At 37.2% G+C, this 22,691-nt stretch overlaps 2 protein-coding genes across 5 annotated transcripts in view; one reads left to right on the top strand and one right to left on the bottom strand.

Annotated features, from left to right (window-relative positions):
- The first annotated feature begins 809 nt into the window (after nucleotides 1-809).
- Nucleotides 810-10,433, top strand: LOC124171917. 2 transcript variants are annotated; one of them, XM_046551332.1, is made up of 5 exons: nucleotides 810-1,135; nucleotides 1,465-1,644; nucleotides 1,774-1,847; nucleotides 6,246-6,381; nucleotides 10,235-10,433. In XM_046551332.1, the coding sequence occupies exons 1-5, from the start codon at nucleotides 1,075-1,077 to the stop codon at nucleotides 10,243-10,245; spliced, it is 462 nt and encodes a 153-aa protein (XP_046407288.1). In that variant the 5' UTR covers nucleotides 810-1,074; the 3' UTR covers nucleotides 10,246-10,433. The 2 variants fall into 2 exon arrangements, with proteins under 2 accessions (XP_046407288.1, XP_046407289.1); XM_046551333.1 differs by lacking the exon at nucleotides 810-1,135 and adding an exon at nucleotides 1,178-1,239.
- Nucleotides 10,434-11,905: 1,472 nt separating this feature from the next.
- LOC124171914 (fatty-acid amide hydrolase 2) overlaps nucleotides 11,906-22,691 on the bottom strand; it is a 76,157-nt gene continuing 65,371 nt past the window's right edge. For all 3 annotated transcript variants that reach the window (XM_046551327.1, XM_046551329.1, XM_046551328.1), the window contains exons 2-11: nucleotides 16,448-16,647; nucleotides 15,682-15,901; nucleotides 15,367-15,584; nucleotides 14,549-14,660; nucleotides 13,985-14,139; nucleotides 13,769-13,912; nucleotides 13,419-13,517; nucleotides 12,959-13,126; nucleotides 12,666-12,848; nucleotides 11,906-12,406 (exon numbers count right to left, since the gene is read on the bottom strand). In XM_046551327.1, coding sequence (XP_046407283.1) covers nucleotides 12,308-12,406; nucleotides 12,666-12,848; nucleotides 12,959-13,126; nucleotides 13,419-13,517; nucleotides 13,769-13,912; nucleotides 13,985-14,139; nucleotides 14,549-14,660; nucleotides 15,367-15,584; nucleotides 15,682-15,901; nucleotides 16,448-16,630 — 1,581 coding nt within the window. In that variant the 5' untranslated portion in view covers nucleotides 16,631-16,647 and the 3' untranslated portion in view covers nucleotides 11,906-12,307. The remainder of the gene's footprint in view (nucleotides 12,407-12,665; nucleotides 12,849-12,958; nucleotides 13,127-13,418; nucleotides 13,518-13,768; nucleotides 13,913-13,984; nucleotides 14,140-14,548; nucleotides 14,661-15,366; nucleotides 15,585-15,681; nucleotides 15,902-16,447; nucleotides 16,648-22,691) is intronic.

The raw sequence follows: 22,691 nt of genomic DNA, 5'->3' as shown, positions 1-22,691 counted from the left end.
AGAAACCTGAGGGCATGGGACGCCATCAGCACGAGGGTGTATTCCCCATTGCTCCCCCTAGCATAATGTAACCCTGCCTACACAAAAATAAATCTCTCAGAAGCCTTGTAGTACGTTCATCTGAAGATTAAATTCAGAGCGTCTGCAGGAAATCGTACTCCAACCAAGCTAATGTCATGGATTAAATGAGCGAGGGGCACAGGCGATAATGAACAAGGAAGTGTATGGGCCTGTCCTATCACATTGCGAATTCAGCATCAGGTTTGGGGGAGGTTCATAACCTGGGTAGGGGGAGCATGGAATTCCCCAATAGAGAGGGGCCTTCTCCCGTGCAAATTTTTTAAAATGCCTTTTTTTAAAAACATTTTTTAGCCTAAAATGTCATTTTTACTCTTAACAACGGATGCAATAGAACACTTTTAGGCATTTAAGAATATAAAAACTATTAAAGTAATAAAAATTTGATAAAATTTTGGAGGGGTAGTCACGATCCCGACGACCACCCGCGCCTAAATCCGTCCCTGGTTTTACGTACAGGACCGTGACTGCACCTTCATAAACATTTTTCAACGGTATCACTACCTAATTTTGCATTTAAAGGTATTTCATTAAAACCGCCGCTAACGATTGAAAACGAAAATGAAAGGCCCATAACGGAAAACCCAACCTTTCATTTCTTAACACCACAAGGACCGTTCCAAATTGCCAACCGAGCCAAGGAAATGGTCCCGGAAGTCTGGGACCGGACTCAGCGAGACCGGCAGGTAGCGAAATAGGGAAATAGTGATCACTGAGTGACATACCGTAAACAACATCAGCTGAGTAAGCGTTGGCAACCTCGCACCAAGAGTATGATCACCTTGGAGACTAGGAGGAAATAAGTGATTTTAACATTTTCGCCATAACCGGTGAACATCTTAAAATATACGTCCTGGCGACCAGTCTTTCAGTGCCTCGCAGCGCGGGCGCAGTTCCATTGATATTTCGCTTGCAAGGCGTATCCGTTTAGTTCAACGATTGTTTGGGTGTCACAGTTTTTCTTACCTTGTTTCTTCGTAATATTCCTTGTCTGAGATGAAGTCTGCACGCTTGTGCTTGATTTTTGCTGTTGTAGTCTGCTCGGCGTGTGTTACTTGTATGTTATATTAATTTTTTTTAAGCATGACCACGCTTGAAAATTGAAAGATGACAGGAGTTAAGCATGGAAGTTACTGAAGCACACCGCGATGAAGTTATTAAGTACTGTAGTACATATGTTTATGTGTAGCCATTAACTCTTCGTTTACATTCGCCAACATCCCACTCCCGTGCTTACATTTTATCTGACTTAATCATACTCTCACCGTTTTCATCCGAATTCGGCTCCATACCGTTGTGCTCATCTGCTCAGTTTGAGATTTTGGCGATATTGGTTCATAATTACCCACGACCGTTTTCGCTTATTTGTTATTCTTATATTTTTAGGTCTTTATATTACGAACCTCAATGATGCATGCCTGGAGTGTATTTGCCAAGGACCCACAAGTTGCAATTTGACTTATGGCTGTTCTCAGGGTTATTGTGGTCCTTTTTACATTTCCCGTATTTACTGGATTGATGCTGATAAACCAGTTCTTCCGCAGGATGACCCAGAACGTGAAGGTGGTATGTATGATATTGATTTCTTTTATTACAGAGAATTATCATTGTTGTTGATAGAAATGTAAATTCCCTCTACGAATAAGGAACTTGAATGCTCGTTAAAATTTAACAATTTTTATTTTAATTTTTCAGCATACCAAGATTGTTCTTCTAATTACGGCTGTGCGAAGCGAATTGTGGAAAGATACATGGCCAAGTATGGAAGAGTAAGTATCTTTTTTCTATGTCAATTACCCTCTTTTAGTTCTAGCGTTGGCTTCATTTTCATTGATACCCTCTGAACCCTGAGGAAGAATCTACCATGCATATTTGTTCCTGTAAGTGTTTAGAAAACTGAAGTGTGGCATTTATTCTTATTTAATAGTCATTTCATAGAAGCTGATAGGAAATGTAAATGGAAATTATTGAATCATTTCACTGCAACATCTCGTGATCAAATGTCAAACACTGTCAGTTTTGGTGAGCAAAAGTCTGCAAAAGACAGCCCACTGTCAGTGAAATTAAGAATTTATTAATTAGCAACAACAGACACTATGTTACTTCTGCAAAATATAGAAATTTCTATGACTGGTTTCGGCTGTTAAACCATTTTCATATACAAAAAGTATTTTCTCTATTTGATAATGGTGTAACTGCTGAAACTGGTCATAGAAATTTTTATAAATATTTTGTAGAACTAACAAAGTGTCTGTCATTGTTAACCCAGGAGAGGGTGCATGGTAAAATGTAATGTTAGAAGTAGAGTGTCGTCGACACCCCAAGGAAAATATTTTTTTTCTCTGCACTTGGACACAGTTGTGTTTTGTTCTTTATTAAATAGGTCCACCACATTAGATTGATGCTAAATATTTACTTTTACACTAATACCTTGAAATTAATAATGGGAGTAATGTATTCAACTGAAATTTTCTATGTACGTTATTTGACATTTGGCAACGTATTTGATGTTAACTTTACAACTTTGGGTTTCAAGGCGTGAAATATCGTATCAAACATGCTGAATTTAATGTTCTGCATGCTAAAAGAGTAAAAAAATACTTCGGTCTCATGAAAGGAGAAAGCTCAGGGGAAGTCCTATTTTATTTATAGACGAAAAATTTTATATCCTTTCGTGAAATTCCTGGAAGCAAGGGTACAAGCAAAGTCCAGGCTCACCATCACAATCGGGGCTGATGTAAATGACTGCTTTTCGCACTCCCTTTGAGTAGCCCACCCTACATCTTTTTTGAGGCTTTTTACCCTTTGCCCCGCGGCACCAGCAATCGCCTGAAAAATGGGACAAACAGTTTTTGGTTGGGGGGATGGGGACAAGACACTTATTTTGGAGGACAATAAGGACTCAATTACCTCCATTCTGTGATCGTTTAAGTTCTTCTTGTTGCCACTGAATTTATTGTACAGAATGTAGCTGTTTACCAACATTATTTGGAATAAATGAATGGCAAGTTTTTTGTTCTACTTGAGGTACTTCTGCTGGCAGGTGTATTAGGACAGCAACTGGTTGCAGTGATAGACACCACCCATAAACTTATTGTACTCCACCACTGTTTTGGGTTTACCTCTGCCTAACCTTTCAGTGGGTACAAGGTTACAACCGAACTCGAAGTATATCAGGGACGCATCCCTCTTATCCCTCCAGCGGAAGACACAAGTCCCCTCCTCACTCCAACAAGCAACAATCTGGTCTTTTGCCAGCTTGTGCACAGAAACCTCTTTTGGGTTGTCTTTTCTTGTCGCATGGAAGGTCCCTGTGCAGTTTGTATTGAATTTGATCAGATCCCTAGCTAGGGGGTCATTATTGTAATAATTGTTCTAAAATACACTGTGGACCACTTTGTCCCCATGTATGCGTCCACCCAGGTCACTATCCCCAGAGCCTGCATAAATGATCATCAAATGCATCCAATGCTGGCTCACAGAGCATGTACATTTTATGCCATGTTTGTGTCTTTTCCCCTGCATATACTGTCAGAAATTCAATCGCCCTCGCCCAAGCAGCATTGATTCGTCAATGCATAGCCATTGTTTTCTAGAAGCAATTCAAGAGTGGTCTTACTTTGAATAGGCGATCAGATGGAGTTGGTTAATTTTCATCTGCGTTTTTTTTTTGCAAAATGGAGGGCTTGCAATATCCCAAGAAATCAATCCCATGGCATTGATTGGCGAAATAACTCAAAGCTGAATAATGTCGACTTTTTCCAATGGTCCGATATTCTATTTGTGCGGACTGTCCGCAGATGAAAAAGCAGGCCCAACCAAACCTCAAACTCTACTCTGTTTAGTGGCCGCTAGTCTGTTATCCTTGCACGGGGCGACAGGTTTCTTAGAAATATGCACTCTGCATTCCTCTCTGTCTCCCTTATAGCAATGTCATAAAACTGGACGGTAAACACAAGGGAAAAGTAGCCTTTGGCAGTCGAGCCACATGGAATTTTCTTTTGACCCAGGGATCCAACAAAGGCAAGGGTATTCCTATTCACCGAAGGATCAGTGGCCCAAGGAGCCTCAGATGTAATGGTAACCCTTGCCGCCTCGGTCGTGCAAGGTTCATCACCACTTTCCGAGTCACTTTGTGTCAGAACTGATTAGAAATGAAGACCCACTCGAAAAAATTGTCATCCAACGAGTCCATTGCCAGAGCACGTATTTCATCCTCCCTAAACATTTTCATTGGTTGTTTTTTCTGCAAAAATGTAACGAAAAATATTTTTATCATTTTTTATGGTGCAAATAATTTACTCTATATTAATTTGCAAGAATATGTAAATGCAACCTCTCACCAGAAAGACCAGAGGGACCAGGTGTTTCATCACCACCTGGGTTAGTCGCAGGGTTATTGTCTCTTAGGCTCGCACACTCTTCATCTTCAAAGAGAAGGTAAATACACTGAGGGAAAATGTAATAAAAGCATACTTTTGTTTCGAATGTAGGTGATATAGAATGGGAGGAAATGAAAGCAAAAATCTAATAATGTTGCACAATACATAATTAAAACTAAGTATTTATTATGAATATTTGAATTTTTAATTTCAGAAGAAAATGACTTTTCAAGGTCAAAATTTTTACTACCATTAGGAAAACTAAATTTGATACGTCAAAAATCATTGTTAGATAAAAATAAAATTTATGAATATTGTTTTCTAATGATGGGAAAACATGCTAATAAAGGATATTGGCGCATACCTCTTGAGATAAAAAAGTAATTCCGTTGAGAAAAAAGTTGTCTGTGGAACTTCAGTTGGCAACAACAAAATCACAATGAAAAATATCCAGAATAATCACAGAAAAATTTTGGCAAGCACGAACACTTAATAATAATATGTTTAAAATAAAATCTGACTTTTCTGGGTCAAAATAGCATAAAAAACTGTAACAACGATCCAAAGGGATTTTCACTTGGTAAATCTTGAAAAAAAAACACTGATTTCCTGAAACCCACAGAAAAATTTTTTTTAACGGAAACAATGGTTAGAAACCAACTGCAGAGCGGAGAAAAGGAAGCAAGTCGAAAGGGAGGTGTGTAGTCCCGTTACGCCCATTCATCTGGAACCCAAGGCCATGACAGCCCTCGGCTCTCATCTGCCCCAGTGGCTGGGAGCATATGGCAGCCCTGGTCTGTCATCCGCACTGAATGTGTTAAGAGTTTAAATTTTTGAAAAAGCAGATCGATTTTGGAAATAAACACTTATGGAGTCCAATCTACTACAACCGTGACTATTTTGGTAAGAACCAACTATGACTGTAGCTACCAGCACTATGCAAACAAAAGTTAAAGCTTATTTTACTCTTTCACTGTTTTGCATGTACCTGGTACATACTATCAAACTGTAGGCTGCTGGAACGTACCTTTTTATTCTCCCTGTAGTGTGCCGTGGAGGAACTTTCCCTTTTCCATGCCCTCCCTCCTTGTGGAAAGGATCGTTTCATTTCCAGGCCATGAATGAGTCAAACATTTTCTGGGAAGTACTAGAGTTTATTGTCCAACATAAAAAGCCCTTCACTTTTCTGGCACATGTGACGAGTAGCTTTCTGGAGTGTGGGCTGCAGCAAAAGGGTTTATGAAATGTATGGCTTTCTGATACGTACAAATTGGCAACAAATTAGCATTTTGGGCAACCCGCATGCCACTTGAGCACCCCTCGAAGCAAATTTCAAGCTATGTGCCTGGGCCCAGCATTCACCCCAGGGTAGCTGAAAACCCATGGAAAAAAAATGTAATAAGGAAGGAGCCAGCCTAAAATACATACCCACCCATTCCAGTGAGGTGGGGAGTGGTATTAAGTTTATTTATTAGGAGCACGATAGGGCATACAAGAGGTGGAGTAAATCAACAACGGGCTAGAGTCACTCACTATATTTGATTTGAACACTTAACAGTTATTTTACCATAATATGTTGCATTTTAGTACCCAAATACATGGTTAAACTCTTCTACCGACTCAAGTTCTTACCCATCTACACATACGTTTAGCCTAATGCTCTTTAATCTCTTTGCTCTGCATGACTGAGTGATAATGGTTATTTTGTGATAGATTGTCATATTTTATTCTCACACTGTTTACCTATGGTCGGAATCATGACTCATTTGTTTACTTTTTTCATAGGACTGTAATGGTGACCAAAGGACTACATGTGAAGACTATGGCATAATCCATTACACTGGTGGGGTTAGATGTGATGCTTCAATTAAAGGCACTGGTTATTACTCTAGATTTTCAGCATGCCTTGAGAATAAATCAGGTAAAATAAATTACTTTACGTTATGTTCCAAAAATTTCTTAATGCTTTGAATCTAATGAATGATGGCTCCGTTTATGGAATGTAGCAATAATCGATTATTCTGCTGCGATCAGCTGCAAAAAACTTGGTTCTTCCCATGCCATTTTCATAAATTTATGACTCATTGTACTTCAAAGCTTTTATTCACTATGATGCCATGGTTCAACTCCCACCTTAGAAGATAAGATTCCAATACTGGTTGTGCCAGCTTTGTTCCCAACTGTGAGATAGTGGTGGTTGCAGATGGAGGGGCAGTTCTATATCCTCAATGGTGAGGGAAAAATGCACATTGGTAGATATTTTTCCCTCTCAAATTTGGTCCTGGATCCAAGGCTAGCAGGGTAGTCATGAATAGGAGAAGGGAGGTGGGGAACATGAATTATCCAAACTTTCAATTTTATTTCCTATTATGTCCATAATTTACATAAATGAACCAATATATTATGTATTATTCATTCATGTAGTCCATTATTTTTTATTGCTTCAAGGACTTGTTGAGTGCTTTCTTCTCCTAACCACATATCTTTTTAGCAACAATAATGTCATTGTCTTTTCATTCCCACTGCTCCATACGCACCCAGCATACTGTCTACTCAGCCAAGAACTTGACTGTGACTCATGCAGTCTCTACTCCGTACCTCTCCCGTTTTACCCCGCCTGGTCATAGCATAAATGATATCCTAATGATTGTCTGCAATACTGGAGCAGATGTCCAAGTGAATTTGACACATTCTTTGCCAGAAAATATTTATGTTTTATGAAAGGAATTCCAATAGAGATAATAAGCCTTGCGTATTCTTGAATAAAAATAATGCAACCATGTCATTTTTGAGTCTAATTTTGTTTTCAGTAAAGATCTTGGAAAACATTGAAGGAGGGTGAAACTCAAGCATGAATAATCTGCACACACGGATAATTTGGAGTTTACCATATCATGAAAATCCAGGGCTCGTAGCAAAATGTTTTTCTTCAACTAGTATGATGTCTGGCCACTTTAAGTGGGTATATTTATATGATATGATACTGAAATGTGGTGAATTCCTAGTTTATTCCAGATTAATTGTTTCAGTTTATAGAGTAGGAAGAGTAGGTTGGAAAAAAATCACAGACTTAATGAGTTTAATAGCAAATGTCATGAGAGATAATGTGCCTATATTTAACATCCATGTTATTGAATGTATTCTCTGTGAGTTCTGTTGTTATTTGTATAACATCATGACCTTCCAAAAGCAAGGGAGGGAATTAAAAACTGCCACTTCTCCTGGCATATGATACTATGAATTAATTAATTTAGAATGACCCCTCATGGTTATGAATAAGGTGAATTCGCAGCAAAATGACATGTTAAAACCAAAACTTCAATTTAAGTTGAGAATAGCCTTATTTTATATGCACTTAGATCTGTGTGTGAAAATAAAATAGCTCACAATATTCAAAGCTGTGGTAAGTTGGGCTATCAATGGGTTCCAAATCCCACACCTCAAATTTGGGTAGATGTAAGCACTAGAGATGGGTTGAATAGCAGATTTCTCGAACTCGAATATCGAATGCGAATATTAAATCATTGCTCGAATATTCGAATACCTCGAATAATAGGATTGAACAAAGCATATTAAACATACGTTTCTTCTTCCATTTCTCTTGACGAATGTATAAATAAAAAGGTTTACAGTGGAACCTCGATCTATCGTTTTTCAAGGGGATGGACGAAAAAAACGATGAATGCGGGAATGTTTGACTAGGTTGCCTATGCTGCAGGAAACTCAGGATTTTGGCGAGTAATTGTGATTTCCTTTTAAGGATTCAAACAGGAATTTAGCTGATTAATGGAATATTTTAATTTTATGGAAACAATTTGGGCATATATTTGATTCAACTAACATCTCTCTCAAATATCCTAAGGGGACACACCACCTCGCAAAAAAATGATTTCATGCCATCTCGGCATTTACACTGCTACTATGGATTTCTGTCTGATGTATGCATTCTTATATACCAAACGCCATTTCAGCGGCACGCCCATCTGATACTCGGCTTCATCCAACTTCTTATTTTCAACAGGTAGCTTATGTATGTATTAGGTATGTTTTCGGAAAAAAATGCTGTATCAACTTCCGAGAAGCTCAGCTGTGAGGATATCGAGTTTCGCCAGAAAGCCAAGTCTCCATCGTATTTTGACATTAATTTCCTTGCGTAAAATGCTTAAATAAAGTCAGAATTATGTCGTGTTTGGTCTTATTCTTTTTTAAATCACGCGCAAATTACTAATAATTTAATCCAATAAAGGTGTAATATCAATTGCCGAAAGTCATTGTTGGACACCTTTTGGGCTAATAGATGACTCATGCAGCAGTTGACCTCCAGAAATGGGGAAAATCGAAGCAGGTAGGCAGAAAAATGTCAGTGGGGGAGAAAGAGGGAAGGGTGGAACATGATTCTATTATTCTCCTGTAACTTGATATTTTCTTTTGAAGCTCACTTTACCGCCACTCCTATTGTCAAGTGCTAGCTAGGCGTTTTGCAAAATACACGCGCTTCTCCACCGGATTTTCTTCTTCTTCAATTATTTTCAGTATATCTTTGGAAGTTCTCACGAGATAAGCAGATGAGTTTGAACTGGTATCAGGGAGAAACCAAATATCCTGAGAAAATATCCCTATTAGTCTGTGACTGTGACAATAGAGATTTATAGCGTAACTCATGAATTGTAACTTGATATATGTTTTCGGAAAAAAATGCTGTATCAACTTCCGAGAAGCTCAGCTGTGAGGATATCGAGTTTCGCCAGAAAGCCAAGTCTCCATCGTATTTTGACATTAATTTCCTTGCGTAAAATGCTTAAATAAAGTCAGAATTATGTCGTGTTTGGTCTTATTCTTTTTTAAATCACGCGCAAATTACTAATAATTTAATCCAATAAAGGTGTAATATCAATTGCCGAAAGTCATTGTTGGACACCTTTTGGGCTAATAGATGACTCATGCAGCAGTTGACCTCCAGAAATGGGGAAAATCGAAGCAGGTAGGCAGAAAAATGTCAGTGGGGGAGAAAGAGGGAAGGGTGGAACATGATTCTATTATTCTCCTGTAACTTGATATTTTCTTTTGAAGCTTATGATTTATGGTCTTCGTAACACGAAACCTGCGGGAGCTGGGGCCTTTTGTTTGATTTTGGAGAGGAGGAAAGCGTCAGAGGAGGGGCCGAGGACTGATGGATGGAGGGGGGTAGCGGATTCTGGGAATTGTGCTACGTAGTTACTATCCCACGGCACTGAGGTTCTCCTGGTGGGGTAAACCGGAGGTTTTTGGATTTTTTCACCCCATCATTTTCACTTCCCCACTTCATACTCTTTCCACCGCTCTAATCTGCGAATTTAATGTAGTTCGTCAACTTGCCTAAAACGGCGCTGCATGCACTAAACGACTAGAGTTCTCTTCATTTTTCCGAGTCAACTAGCAACGACGTGCGTGCGACAGTGTATGATGCAACATTCAAAGTATGCGAGATATTAGAGATCGTACCTTTAGCATAATTATTCGAGATCTCGAATATCGAATACTTTCTTGTATTAGAGTATTCGCGGATACTATTCACACATATCTAGTAAGCACCCTATCTAAATAAACCCCCTGAAATGTACCCTTATTACTAAATGAACCTCATCAAATATTTTCTACCCATGGCTTGCAAAGGTATCAGCTCAATTGTCTTTGTATAAGTCTGAAGATTTCTGTGAAGAACTTAAGTGGACTAACATGTTATTTTATCTCATGTAAATAATGCTTTTATTTTAATGGCCTCTTTCTGATTCCAGGTATTATATAACATTGGCTCTGTGACTTCCGGAATTGGCAGCTATTACTGTCATCATTAATGTTGGAGATGAGCTTTTATTTGGTGAGGATCTTCTGCAATGTATGTCAAGCTTTGATTTTTTTTAGCTAATCCTTAATAAATGCATCTTTACTAAATGTATACCTTCATGCTCGACAGTATGAGATGGAAAATGCAAAGCTGATGAAGAAATTATTTTCCCAGGCCATTTATCCTCATAATGTTCAACCATGCAAACTTATGTAGAACTTTTGAACTTCCTGAAATACAAAAGTCTCCCCCTGCTGGAAGTTAAGATCATTGCATTAGCTTAGGAAAAAGGCCTTCTGAAATGCATTTAAAGTCAAGTTGATCTTGCTTCTTCTGAATCTCAATTGTAATTGGGAAGGGTGAAGAATTAAATCTACCCTCCTCTATTTGTGGGAGTCCTTGCATAACAATGGATCCACCAATAGCTGCTGAAATCCATGAGTTTGTGTCAAAAGGGAGTTGTTAACCTGCTCATAAATTTTTGAGTTATCTGACATTGATTTTAGCTTGTTATCAGCAAAAGTCAAATGACATCAGTCACCCAAAGTCAATCTATAGCCACCCAGTCAGCCTGTAGGCCATGAGAGTCAGTTGAAAATAGATATCAGCGGATCTCGAAGTTGGAATGATGTCCAGCAGACATCAAGTCTCGGGTGTCCATGTGTCTACCACCATGATATCCATGGCGGTAAATTTTGAACACCAGCCTTAAAGCGATATGAACATTTCTGTGGAAGACTGTTAGGGGAACTCAAGTTTTTCAAGTCAATGTTGTATGTAACTAGATTGCCAGGGTTGGTAGAGGGATGAGGTGGTGAAGGGACTCAGCTATTGAACCTAGGATTTGCAAGCTCCTACCGCATCCTTTTGAAGCTTTTGTCTGACATTTGTTGCTGTGACAATTACAGGTCTGATGCAAGTGGACTCCTGAGCGCCCTTACTGTGATGAGATGGTTAGTGAGAAGACTAAATGTGTATTTCCATCAGAAATTAAAAGTGGGTCCCATATGAAAGGTCGAAAAGGGTTTTCTCTTCCATCTGGTGGGTAGAGCAAGTTAAGTTTCATTCTCATGAATTTCTGCAGCCTTCAGTACTTTTTAGATTGTTACCCAGGCTTCTCATCATTCCCTAAAATAATTAATGAGAAGGAACTCATGCTGCAACATTTATTTGAAATTAAGTGGACTCAATAATTCTTGAGTACACCATTTTTCCCAATGATAACTGACATTAATGGATAAAATGAATAGGTTTGTGGTGAAAATTCTTTGGCTGGCTCAAAAAGAGTACCTATCGACTAATGCCAAGGATGGATCTAAAAATTTGAATCATGTCGTCCATGAATGGAATGATAGCTGGTTGGCCATACATATTTAGAGACAGGATAGGCCTGCCTTAGACTGGAAATCATGAATGAAACTTGGAGTTTACATTTGAACAGTGAGAAGAACTATGTGATGAGTTCATGGGAAATAGCTTTCCCCAGAAAATAATTACATTGAATTAAGCTAATTAATTTCATGGGAATTGACTCAGTAGCATCTCATCTTGTTAACCTGTACGCATGGTAAGTTTTCATAACAATATCTTTCGTTTGCAACACAAAACAAACTGCTTGATATTAATCATCAAATCACACTTTTATTTAAACAGTACAAAAGGAGTTCATAGAAATAGTAACAGTCATGGGAACGCCATGATAATATAAGTTACACAAATAGCAATATAAAATGCCCATTTCTTTATAAAATTATCTCAAATATTAATGACTCTTCATTAATATTCATTGCATTTAATATTGGTATTAAATTACATAATACTGTGTAAATTACATGTTAAATAGCAAAATATGCTGCTGCCATTTTATTAACTTCCAGCGAGGGCAACTGCATTTCAAAAATGCACATGTCTGTGATGAATGCCAACGTTTAATACTCACAAAATATTATTTACACATCTAGCACATAAGAATACATATCAAAAGCCTTGAGTTACCAAAAAAAAATGCAATGCACAACGGTGATCACACAGATATAGCAGGAGGTACCCAGCCACCAAATGCCCTTTCCAATTCACAGGCCACAGCTATACAATGGTGGTCACAATTCATTGCCCCAACAGCCTAAGAAAAGAAAAACATGTACTCAATGACTATGCATTCAATTTAAAAATGAATATGTTATAATTTCTAAGTTTTGTTTTCACAAATTGAGTACATACAAAGATAGTTCCTAAGTGTACAGTATCTAAGCTTGTATTATTATTCAATTACTTTATTTTACTCAAATGAAAACATCATTATGGTTTGTTCAATTTCAATTGGTATGTGATGAGTCAAATGCTATCAGTTTCATGCTAAGGGCTTAATGAAAATTATTTACCTGAATCCCAATGGGCAATCCTTTATCATTCAACCCTAATGGAATGTGAGTCGCAGGAAAACCTAAAACATTGATGATAGCAGTGTACGAGAAGTTCAGTGGTTTAAATACTGGTTCGTTGTGGTAGGGAGCAGCAGTGGGATGGGTAGGATACAGGAAAATTCCATTATTTCCAAGTATATCCTATAAATGAAAAGAGAAATTATATGGAAAAATTTTCATTAAAATTGTAGTTTAAATCCTTTTTACGCACTTCGGTAAATAAGCAGTATGCTAATAAGGTTTTTCTTTACCTTAAATTCAGTATACATTTGGTCACATACTTCCAGTAATCTTGTATGCTCTGGGGTGCCACTTTGTACCCCCATCTTTTCAGATATACCTGTAGCTAGAGCAATGAATGTGTGTTTTGATAGACAAAGTGCCCACTTTATCAGCTCCCAGTAAACATTTATAGAACCCTAAAAAAAGGGGAATGGATAAAAAATTAGAGGCTATTATGTTACTATATTCACAGATAAACTATTCTAGCATACACTCAAGGGAAAAAAGCCCTCAAATAAACAAAAGAGGAAAATTGAGAAAAGTGATTTTAGGCTCTAAAACTAACACAATAAAATCCATATATTCAATATTATTAGGGAAAAATTTCAACATATTCATACCACTAGTTGGAGTTACAAAGAGTTATTTGATTGAAACAAGAAGAGCAATTTAAGTTTTTAGTTTAATCCATGCACGTTAGGAGCTTACATTTCTGTTGGCCAGTTCCTGGCAGAAGTCTGGCTCTCCCTTCACATTCATTTTGGCAAACCAAATGGCTGCTGACCTCTTCATATTTGTAACATTAACCTAAAAATAGACAACCAACACTATGAGAAAAAGATCTAGTCTAGCACACTGAATTTTGGTTTTAGAAATGTCAGAAATGCGAGGAGGGTTTTAAGTCCAGCTAGTTTTTGTTGGATTCTGGTTGGATCCATCGAGTTGTAACTAGTAAAGAAGGATTTATTAGGTGGAAGTGAGTGATTTCAAATGCAAATATCTACTTGGGAAGTAGCATTTTTCGTTACCTCCTATAATAACCAATAAATTATACAAACCCTTTGTGGCTGGATTCCATGTGCCTTTTTGAGGTAGGTTAAGACTTTATGCATCACTGCTTTTATTTCTGGATGTACTGCACTCACTAGAGCTGATCCTCCATCGTCTTCCATGTAGTAAAACTTAAGCGCTTTAATGTCCACCTAAGAAAGATTTGCAACACAGTGGGTTATTTATATAGTAAAATTTGTATCAACCTTCAATAAATGGAATACCTTTTCATCAAACGGCACCCTGTGAGCATTTTTATCACATAGAACCCTCAACATTGGTGTGAGATCAGATGCGAAACGGCACATTGGACCAGTCCCCAAAAACAAATCATGGTCTTTCGAAGCTATAGGATACTCTCCAGCATTTGAAACTAGACCTGTATAAAAGGAAAAAATGGAGAAATATTAAACATAGTACGCTAATATCTTGTCACCTGACCAACTCATTCTAATTAAAATAAGGTGATTGAATTGAATGTCCAGTGACCTATGTACAGCATGTCATAACTCAAACTTCTATTCTTATCATTATTCACCTCATTGAAATCAAGAGGCTTTGTCCCATAACGGTAAATTGTTTTTAATAAATTTGTTCACATTTATCAGGATTCCACAGGCCCATTTACCTGTGGCTATAATGACAGTGGAAATTCCCTTTTTGTGAACATCATTCATTTCTCATTACGTGTAACAGATTGAATATAATATACAGAGGAAGACTTCCATTAACATCCAAATAACCCAGGTATGATTATTAAAGGAAAGGAAGAATTACTTGTAACTCACCTCTTGAAGGCTTATGGCCAAATACTCCATTGAAAAAACAAGGCATTCTTATGGAGCCCCCAATATCAGATCCAATTCCCATTGGAGAACCAGCAGCTGCCTGCAAACAACCCTATAGAGGGTGAAAAATTGGGACATGCATATAAATTAGAGATATGCATTAGCAGTCAATGGTTTTTATATAATTCTGATACTCCAGTGATAGATCGGGAGGGTCGTAAGTTCAAATCTCTGGGAAAACACCCCCACCTTAAATTCTAACAGCATTAAATGTTACAACTTTCAGAGATTATTTGACAATTAAGTTAATGTGGAGTAAGTAATACAGATTTCACCTGCCTTTGGCATAGTCTGGGGTGAGCTTTACCAAAATCTCAATTACAAACCCTGTGCATTCAACCTATAATGTTACAGAGTTAGTCTGAATGCATTGATTTTGGGGTGCCAATGAACAAAGAAACCCCATTTCCAATCCTCCGCTATTGGGATTCTTAAATGCCCTAAAATAAACACATTCTAACTTCATGACATCATAGTATGAGTGCAAAGGCTTTGAGTATTGGAAGTATTAGATTTACCCTCACCAATCTAATTGACCCTCATGTTGAAAATACCGATAGTGAGGGAGAATGGTAATGCTAATATGTCCCTTTAGAATGAGAAGAAATCGCAACAGTAGCTAAAAACACTTGATTAAAGTGCGACAAAAGTACCTTTTACTGTTAAATTTCTGTAGTTTTGCTTTGATTATTAATTGTGGATTTCTGAGCAAAATTTAAAAGAAATGACTAGTTCAGATTAGGATAATATATGCATACCTCACCACCTGATGATCCTCCAACAATCCGATTAGCATCATAAGGATTGTTTGTCCTACCATGGACTGTGTTATGGCTTTCCCACCACATGCAAAGTTCAGAAACATTAGTTAGAGCTAAGGGAATAGCACCAGCTCTTTTGAGGGTTGTTACGGCAGCTGCATCTTCTTCACCAATTGTGTCACGTCTCACATACAGTCCTGCTGTAAATTTTAGACCTGTTCCAGAGGAATGCACGGGTGAATATATTGCTCTGCATTAAAATCTATTAAGGAAGTTATTTAATATCCAAGTAATAATTTCTGCATGACGTACCTTTAACCTGAATACTGTCTTTGGTAGTGAAAGGAACTCCTAGGAATGGGGTCTCCCGGGCCAACTCTTCTTCAGTCTTAGTTCCTGACTCAATCAGTTTATCAACTGCCCTCGCTTCAGCCAAGGCCTCCTCAAACCTCTCATCAACCACACAATTAAGCAAGGGGTTTATATCTTTTATACGAGCTATATATTTTTCAATGACTTCAACACTCTTGATCTGAAAATATTGAAGATATAGTGGTTAAAGCCTTTAAAAATAATTGGAGATCAAAATGATACTTTTGCATAAATATAGTTGGATGAAATTAGCATGTAATGTTTCTTAAAACTCAAATAACTGAATTAGTAAATGCATTTGTATTCACCCCAATAAATTAAACTGATAATATTGGTAGGTATCAGTCATTAGAAGCTAGAATTGCCTACTTTACCATTTGCTAAATAGAGATATTTATATAGATTCATTATTGACATAAGTACAATACTTGTTATTTTTAACATGAAAAATCATTTGTAAATTCAGGAATCTCCTTACTACCATAAGTCCGCTCATAGAACATTAACTGCACTTAGGTTATTCATTTACTTCATGAATATTTCCATTTCACCAGTTTCACGACAAATCACTTATAAATTCAATTAGAAAACTATTTATAAAATAAAAATATGAGGTACACATTTTCAGTTCCCCTCATTCAAATGTTTTCATCCTCACTATCATCAAAGTAAAAAAAATTGAGAACAACAAAACAAATCTAATTACCTTTTTTGTCCTAATCTTGAGGGCCAAAGTTGATGCTGTATCCAACAGCAGGAGATCTTCAATAGGGTTGACGATGGCCCCTGGCTTGCGATACACCAAGCCAAACAGGAAGCCCATAGTTAAGTCAACCAATCTTCGAAGTAAACGGCGTGCATGCGAACGAAATGCTCTCCGACTCGGCATTTTGAAATATCAGGTTACTGAAAATAAAATTATGCATTTTAATTCAAATGATTATTTGATCACATTTTCATAACAGCTAAGCTTTATTTTTTCCACATTTCACCAAGAATCAGGGTTAACATTGAGCCAAAATATATTCTTATGCCCTTAATATTGGCTGCTAGTCAAAGGTTAAGAACTATTAATGATCAATCATCACATCTGCTGTTGATATGTAAATCAAATGGGAATACCTACCTACGTGCTAAATCTTTAGAAAAAGAAATCTGAATATTGTGACAAATCTCTTACTTGTCAAAATGGATAAACAGACAAATAAAAGGATATTCCACAAACTCGGCACTAGTAAGATAATTTTTTACAAAGAAGCAAAAATTATAGACAAATTTATTCAGAAATAACTCTACTAGCCAGAGGCAGAGATTTGATGACTAGCGAGAAACCTTTATACATTCATTAACAAGTTTACATGGAAGTGCAAAAATTCTGATCTAAGCCAGTATTTTGAAATTTTCATCCTATGGACGAATATTATATCATCATAGTGACATGCATATTCACAGCACCAGGGGCGGATCCAGGATTTTTTCTGGGAGGGGCACAAGCAAGGCTGTATCCAGGATTTTGTTCTGGGTGGGGCACAATGATACCTCGTAATACAAAAGGAACGCAATCATAATGGGACCGTATTAAAAATCTTGCATATTTTTGAGGGTCTGGGGGGGGGCCGTCACCGTGCCCCCTCCCTGGATCCGCCTATGCACAGCACCGATCTAATATGTATGCCCATTCAATGCAAAAGGCTTAATAGCTCATGAAACATAAGTATTGTTAGATATTCTTCAGCACAAAAAAAGACAAAAGTCACCAAAAAAGTAGTTGGTGAAGCCAATTTTGAGTTTACAGTCCTGTTCAATAATAAGATAAATCTTATATTAGAAATATTTTCTGTGCTCCGTATGAAACCGAGTTAAAATATACTTATAGTTACAACAAAATACTAAATATTCAATTAAGAGAAAAAAGTACCTTAATTTGGTAAAAGGTTATTACAATTTTAGGTAACTAACCCTTCTGTAACTGTGCGGGGTAACTCAGTTACCCCAAATTATGTTAATGTAGTATACGTTTTTTATTTTGTCCCGTTGATATTTTTTTGTATTTGAGCTCAACCACTTTGTCGTTATTTAGGCAATGAATAATTTTTTTACATTTAAATTTCAATTTTATGGGTGGGGTAACCGAGTTACCCCGCACAGCTGTTGGCGGAAGAAAAAAAAAACTTGTTAAATGAGTTAAGGGATAACAGTTGAATGCAATAAATTATAATATTTTATAACTTCAATAATGCCGATAATCTACATGATGACACCTTTTGTACTTGTTTTTTTCATAGCGTGATAGTCAATGTACAGTAACAATGATAAAATATGAAACATTCCTGCCATTTCGCACACAATCAATGTAAAAACCTAAATTCAGCCCACAATGTATCTATAAATTATTCAAAACAAGATATTATATCAATTAAAAAAAAGAGCCATGTTGTTGAATAACAGAAAAGACTAAAATACAAAATATAATTTATGAATTATAAATGGGATACCATGGATACCCCTTACAGTAGTACGTGTAAGTTTTCCAGGCACTGTCACGGAAGAGTTAACTAAGATTTTTAATTGCTTCATTCATAGCTCTTCAAAACTAAGATAGCACGGAGAAAAGGGGTAGCTACACTGAGAACAGTGGCACAGCGAGGGGGGGTTTTGGGGTTAAACCCCCCCCAGAGCTCAGAGAAATTTTTACATTCAATCCATTTTACTTAATTGTGTTGATATTACTAATAGAATAGTGTAAGGATTTATATCATATCCCTCAGAATGCCGTAAAACTCACCATTTTCAACCATTTATCTTAAAATTCCGCAATTTATTCATCTTGCACCTACCGCTTATCCTGGTGGGTATACCATACCCCCAAACACCCCGGTATTATAGTCGCATCTAAACTCCCACAGCCTTAGCGGCGCCCCTGACCGCGAATGTATGCAACCGGAAACGCATATACGCACTGCACGGTCGGAACCCCGGCAGAGGCGTCCCAGATAGCACACACTTCCTTAATACACCAGTATTTTTCTTTTATCCATACATATATGTATTCATACAGCAGTAATGCGTATGTATTATTCGTGTATTTTTACATGAGGAAATAATACAAATGTAATACAGCTGTAAAAATACACCTATTATACGTATGTATTCATACAGCTGATTTACAGAAGTATGAAGTCATAATCGTCTCCAATATTCTTGATAAATATTCAGGTAATAATCATTTAATAGTAGTATTTATCTCCGACGTATAATTCCATTTTTATGACGGCACCTTTTTTGGAACTCATTTTTAAGTATGAACACTGATTGGAAATCCAAAATTTTCAGGATAATCAAGAATAAGTAGTAATTAAAGTCTGCGTAAACATTCTCTTGTCGTTACAATCGTTTTTTAACTTTTAAAGAAACGTAATGAAATTATGTCATAATTGGAATTCGCTAAATTTCGTCATGAAAGCGGTTTCAATAAATTCAACCCGAGATAACTATGCGTAGGACGGTTAAATCTTCATGGTGATTTCGGTCTGAATAACACTTCAAATTCTATTTTTCGTCGAAAGCTTATTATTGCAAAATTCTGTCATGAAGGACTAATAACATAGGCCCAGTAGACAGTCGACTGCACTTTGATAACTCAAATGATGAGTCAATCAGCCGGAATCAGCATTCCAAGTCAAAACGCTGACGATTCTTTTGCAATTGAAATAAACATTTTTTCTCCTTTGGCTAAGGATTTTTAATTTAGGAGCTTATTGGAATGTTCTGAAAATACACCACTCAAAGCGTTGGCTTCAATTTTTAACGGCGATATATTTTCTGTGATCACGTTCCTTTCCTGCCCCCCTCGATTCCATGACCCAATAGCTCCCACTTGTTTATCCACCAGTGATGTGCCAAGACGGTCGTTTCAGCTTGATCACCGTTCACCATTAACTTGCGTGAGTCAATCGCGAATGGTCGATCTTGGGTCACTACTAATGTCGATCACAACCGTTGACGGTCAGAACCGATTTCGGTAACTACCTATGTGGGTCACTACCTCTGTGCATCACGACCGATATCATTCGCGACCGATGTCATTCGCGACCGATGTCTATCACGTAAGATTGAGTCGTTCATCAAAGTAATACTGTTCATCAGTCGATCATAGAAAAGATCTCAATAGCGCATATCGGTCGCACGCGACAGACCCATTAATATCACCCACCCCCTCTTCCGACCAAGGCATTCTTCCATCTCCCTATTGCGACTTCTCCCCAACCTACTAACAGTAAGTACGCCACCACATGCGCATGGAATATAAGGAGCTCGGTTATTCATTCTAGCCAAAGTGATAATAAGGGCTAAATAACTGATTTAAAAAACCTGCATCGGTGAAAATATATTTGATGCTAACCGTTACAAAGTTTAATTTCCTTACAGTATAATAATATTGTTACACCAAGCTAAGTCCGAAATCTTCCTTTCAATACGAAAAAGTGGGCAAACCTAACTTTCAAGAATAAAAACAATCAGCAAGAGTGGGAATTCAACAGAGGACTTCCGTTAATCCACACAAAAGCACACAACTGCGCAACTAAAAATGCTTAATGTCTGCGGTATTTTTCATTGTTTTAATTACTCATCCTGCATTTAGTTCGAATTTCAGTCCATGGGAAGATTTCCCCGCGGCAATAGATATGATTAATCACCGTTCACGCGACAGGTTTAACATGTGCCCATGGTTGAAGAGTATGCTACGTATATTATTCTACTTTCAACTAATAATAATCATTCGTAAAACAAATAAAAACCATTCGAAAGCCACCCGTTCAAAAATTCCGCTAGGCCATCAAATATAATTCAAGTGTTCAGTCCTAGATGATGACTATTTACACGAGTTGAAACCCAGGGTCGGAACAATAAAAGTTTTTTTTGGAACATTACTAAGTGACTTTTTTCGCTTTATAGGCTATTAAATATTCCAGTTGACGTAATGAAACACAGCGCTAAGCTAAAGGTGATAGAATGAGTGCAGCGAGTGACGTAAACCATTTTCCACCGATGTTCCGCTGCCGTAAACTCAAGAATAGGGCGACGAAGCAAAAAACAGCCATTGCGGTTTCTTTACTTTTCAAAATCTATAATAATCAGAAATAAATTTTAGAAGAGTCCGAATTTACGAGAAAGTGACAAGAATTTAGGACATCATAACTCACCAAGGTGGTGACTAATCACGGTGAGTTCATTGAAAGCAATTCGGAAGAAAGCAATGGCACCACCCCTTAGTTCTTTCCCAAATGACCTCATCCGCTACAATCAATCACACTGAGTGGCAACAAAAAAAAAAAACGACGCGAGGTAGCCTTCAAAATACTAGGGCCACGGATTACCGATGAATGAGATGGAAAGTCTGATTCATCACCAATCTGAGAATTAACTTCCACGCAATGAGACACAAGCAAGGACTTATAATATATACATTAAATAAATAATTATTCGAAGCAAATATAATGAAAGATCAATAATAAATCCAAGGGCGTAACCAGGATCAAAACTAGCCGTGGTCTTTCAAGTTGTAACATTTTACCGCAGAAAAGATAAATGAAACCATAATGTTAAAAAATATGAACGCGCATTATTAGTTTTTAAAATGATTTGCTTGAAAAATGATTTTTATTTTAGTTTCATATCTTATACTAGTACATATAATTTTTATAAAAAAGTGCTCAAAATTTCGGTTTGAAACAAACTTGTTTTCGCTTCTGGGGGGCAGCTGCCCTCTCGTGCCCCCCAAGGGTACGCCCATGAATAAATCAATTTATTGTGAAATTTATTTATTCATGGGCGTACCCAATTAGAAAGATAACGTTTGCTGATCTCTATACACCCTAAATACTACACACATTAGACAATTTTTGTGCGATTTGTTTCCTTGTATTTTGAGCGATCCAACGCAAAATCTCCTCCCGACTACTAGTAAATACTAGTAGCAATGAGAGTATAATAATGTTTACAGATTTACTGTTATCAAATAAAGATATTTTATCCCTGCTTGTGTACGTGCATGGATCGGAACAAGATATTATACGTGAAATAATCCATTTATAAACTTAAGCGGTAGTATTGTAGAAAAGAATTCGCAAGACAGAGGGGCAATTTTATCGGTGAACTGTGGAATCGTCTGGTGAAATCAAGGATATGCATAAATTTCGCTTTCCCATCTATTTCTAGTGGATATATTTTGATGATCGGTTATTCATACAGTCTAATTATGCGGAAACATGTCAGATGCCAGGAAATAGCGAAATAAGGTGTTAATGAATTACCATTGAGAAAAATAGATGAAAAACAAAAGGAAATCGGAATAGGCCACGGGCTTGTTTTTGGTCTTCGTCCTCGCCAACGTTTTGAATGCTAAATACATATCTTTATTTATTTCCGAAACTTATATCAGCGATTAATCGTCAATATTACGGCTAGCAGGATAGCCTGAATACTGGCGAATAATCGCTGAAACGCGGAATTTATAAAGTGGAACTTACATAAATTTGCACCGGAAAATGTTGACATGATTCGATCGAAAATCGCGAAAGCGTGGGAACAAATATAAATACATTGTGGAACGTTAAAAGTAATTGCTGTTTCTATTTGTAATCTAACACTTCTCCGTGAGCGTGCGGTAAGAATCTTATCGCATCTGTAAATTGGAACAATTTCATGGACACCAATCTTTCACGTAATATATCAAATCATTCTCGTAAAAATCAAAATCAGAAAAGGGAAGGACAAAGAAAGAGGGCAACTAGAAACTCATCGGAAATTGCCCGTAGCGCGACCGTTCCCAAAGTAGGAATGACTCAACAACGTATTTACTTGAAAGCCATGCATAAAAATAGTATCTTCCCCATCCGCATAGATTCAAATAAAAAGATAAAACTACGCAAGGATAAAAAGGTAGCCAT

Source organism: Ischnura elegans, chromosome X, assembly GCF_921293095.1.
Source record: "Ischnura elegans chromosome X, ioIscEleg1.1, whole genome shotgun sequence".
NCBI classification, from domain to species: Eukaryota; Metazoa; Arthropoda; class Insecta; order Odonata; family Coenagrionidae; genus Ischnura; species Ischnura elegans.
The sequence above is the reverse complement of the archived record's forward strand: the minus strand, read 5'-3'. Positions and strand labels throughout refer to the sequence as shown.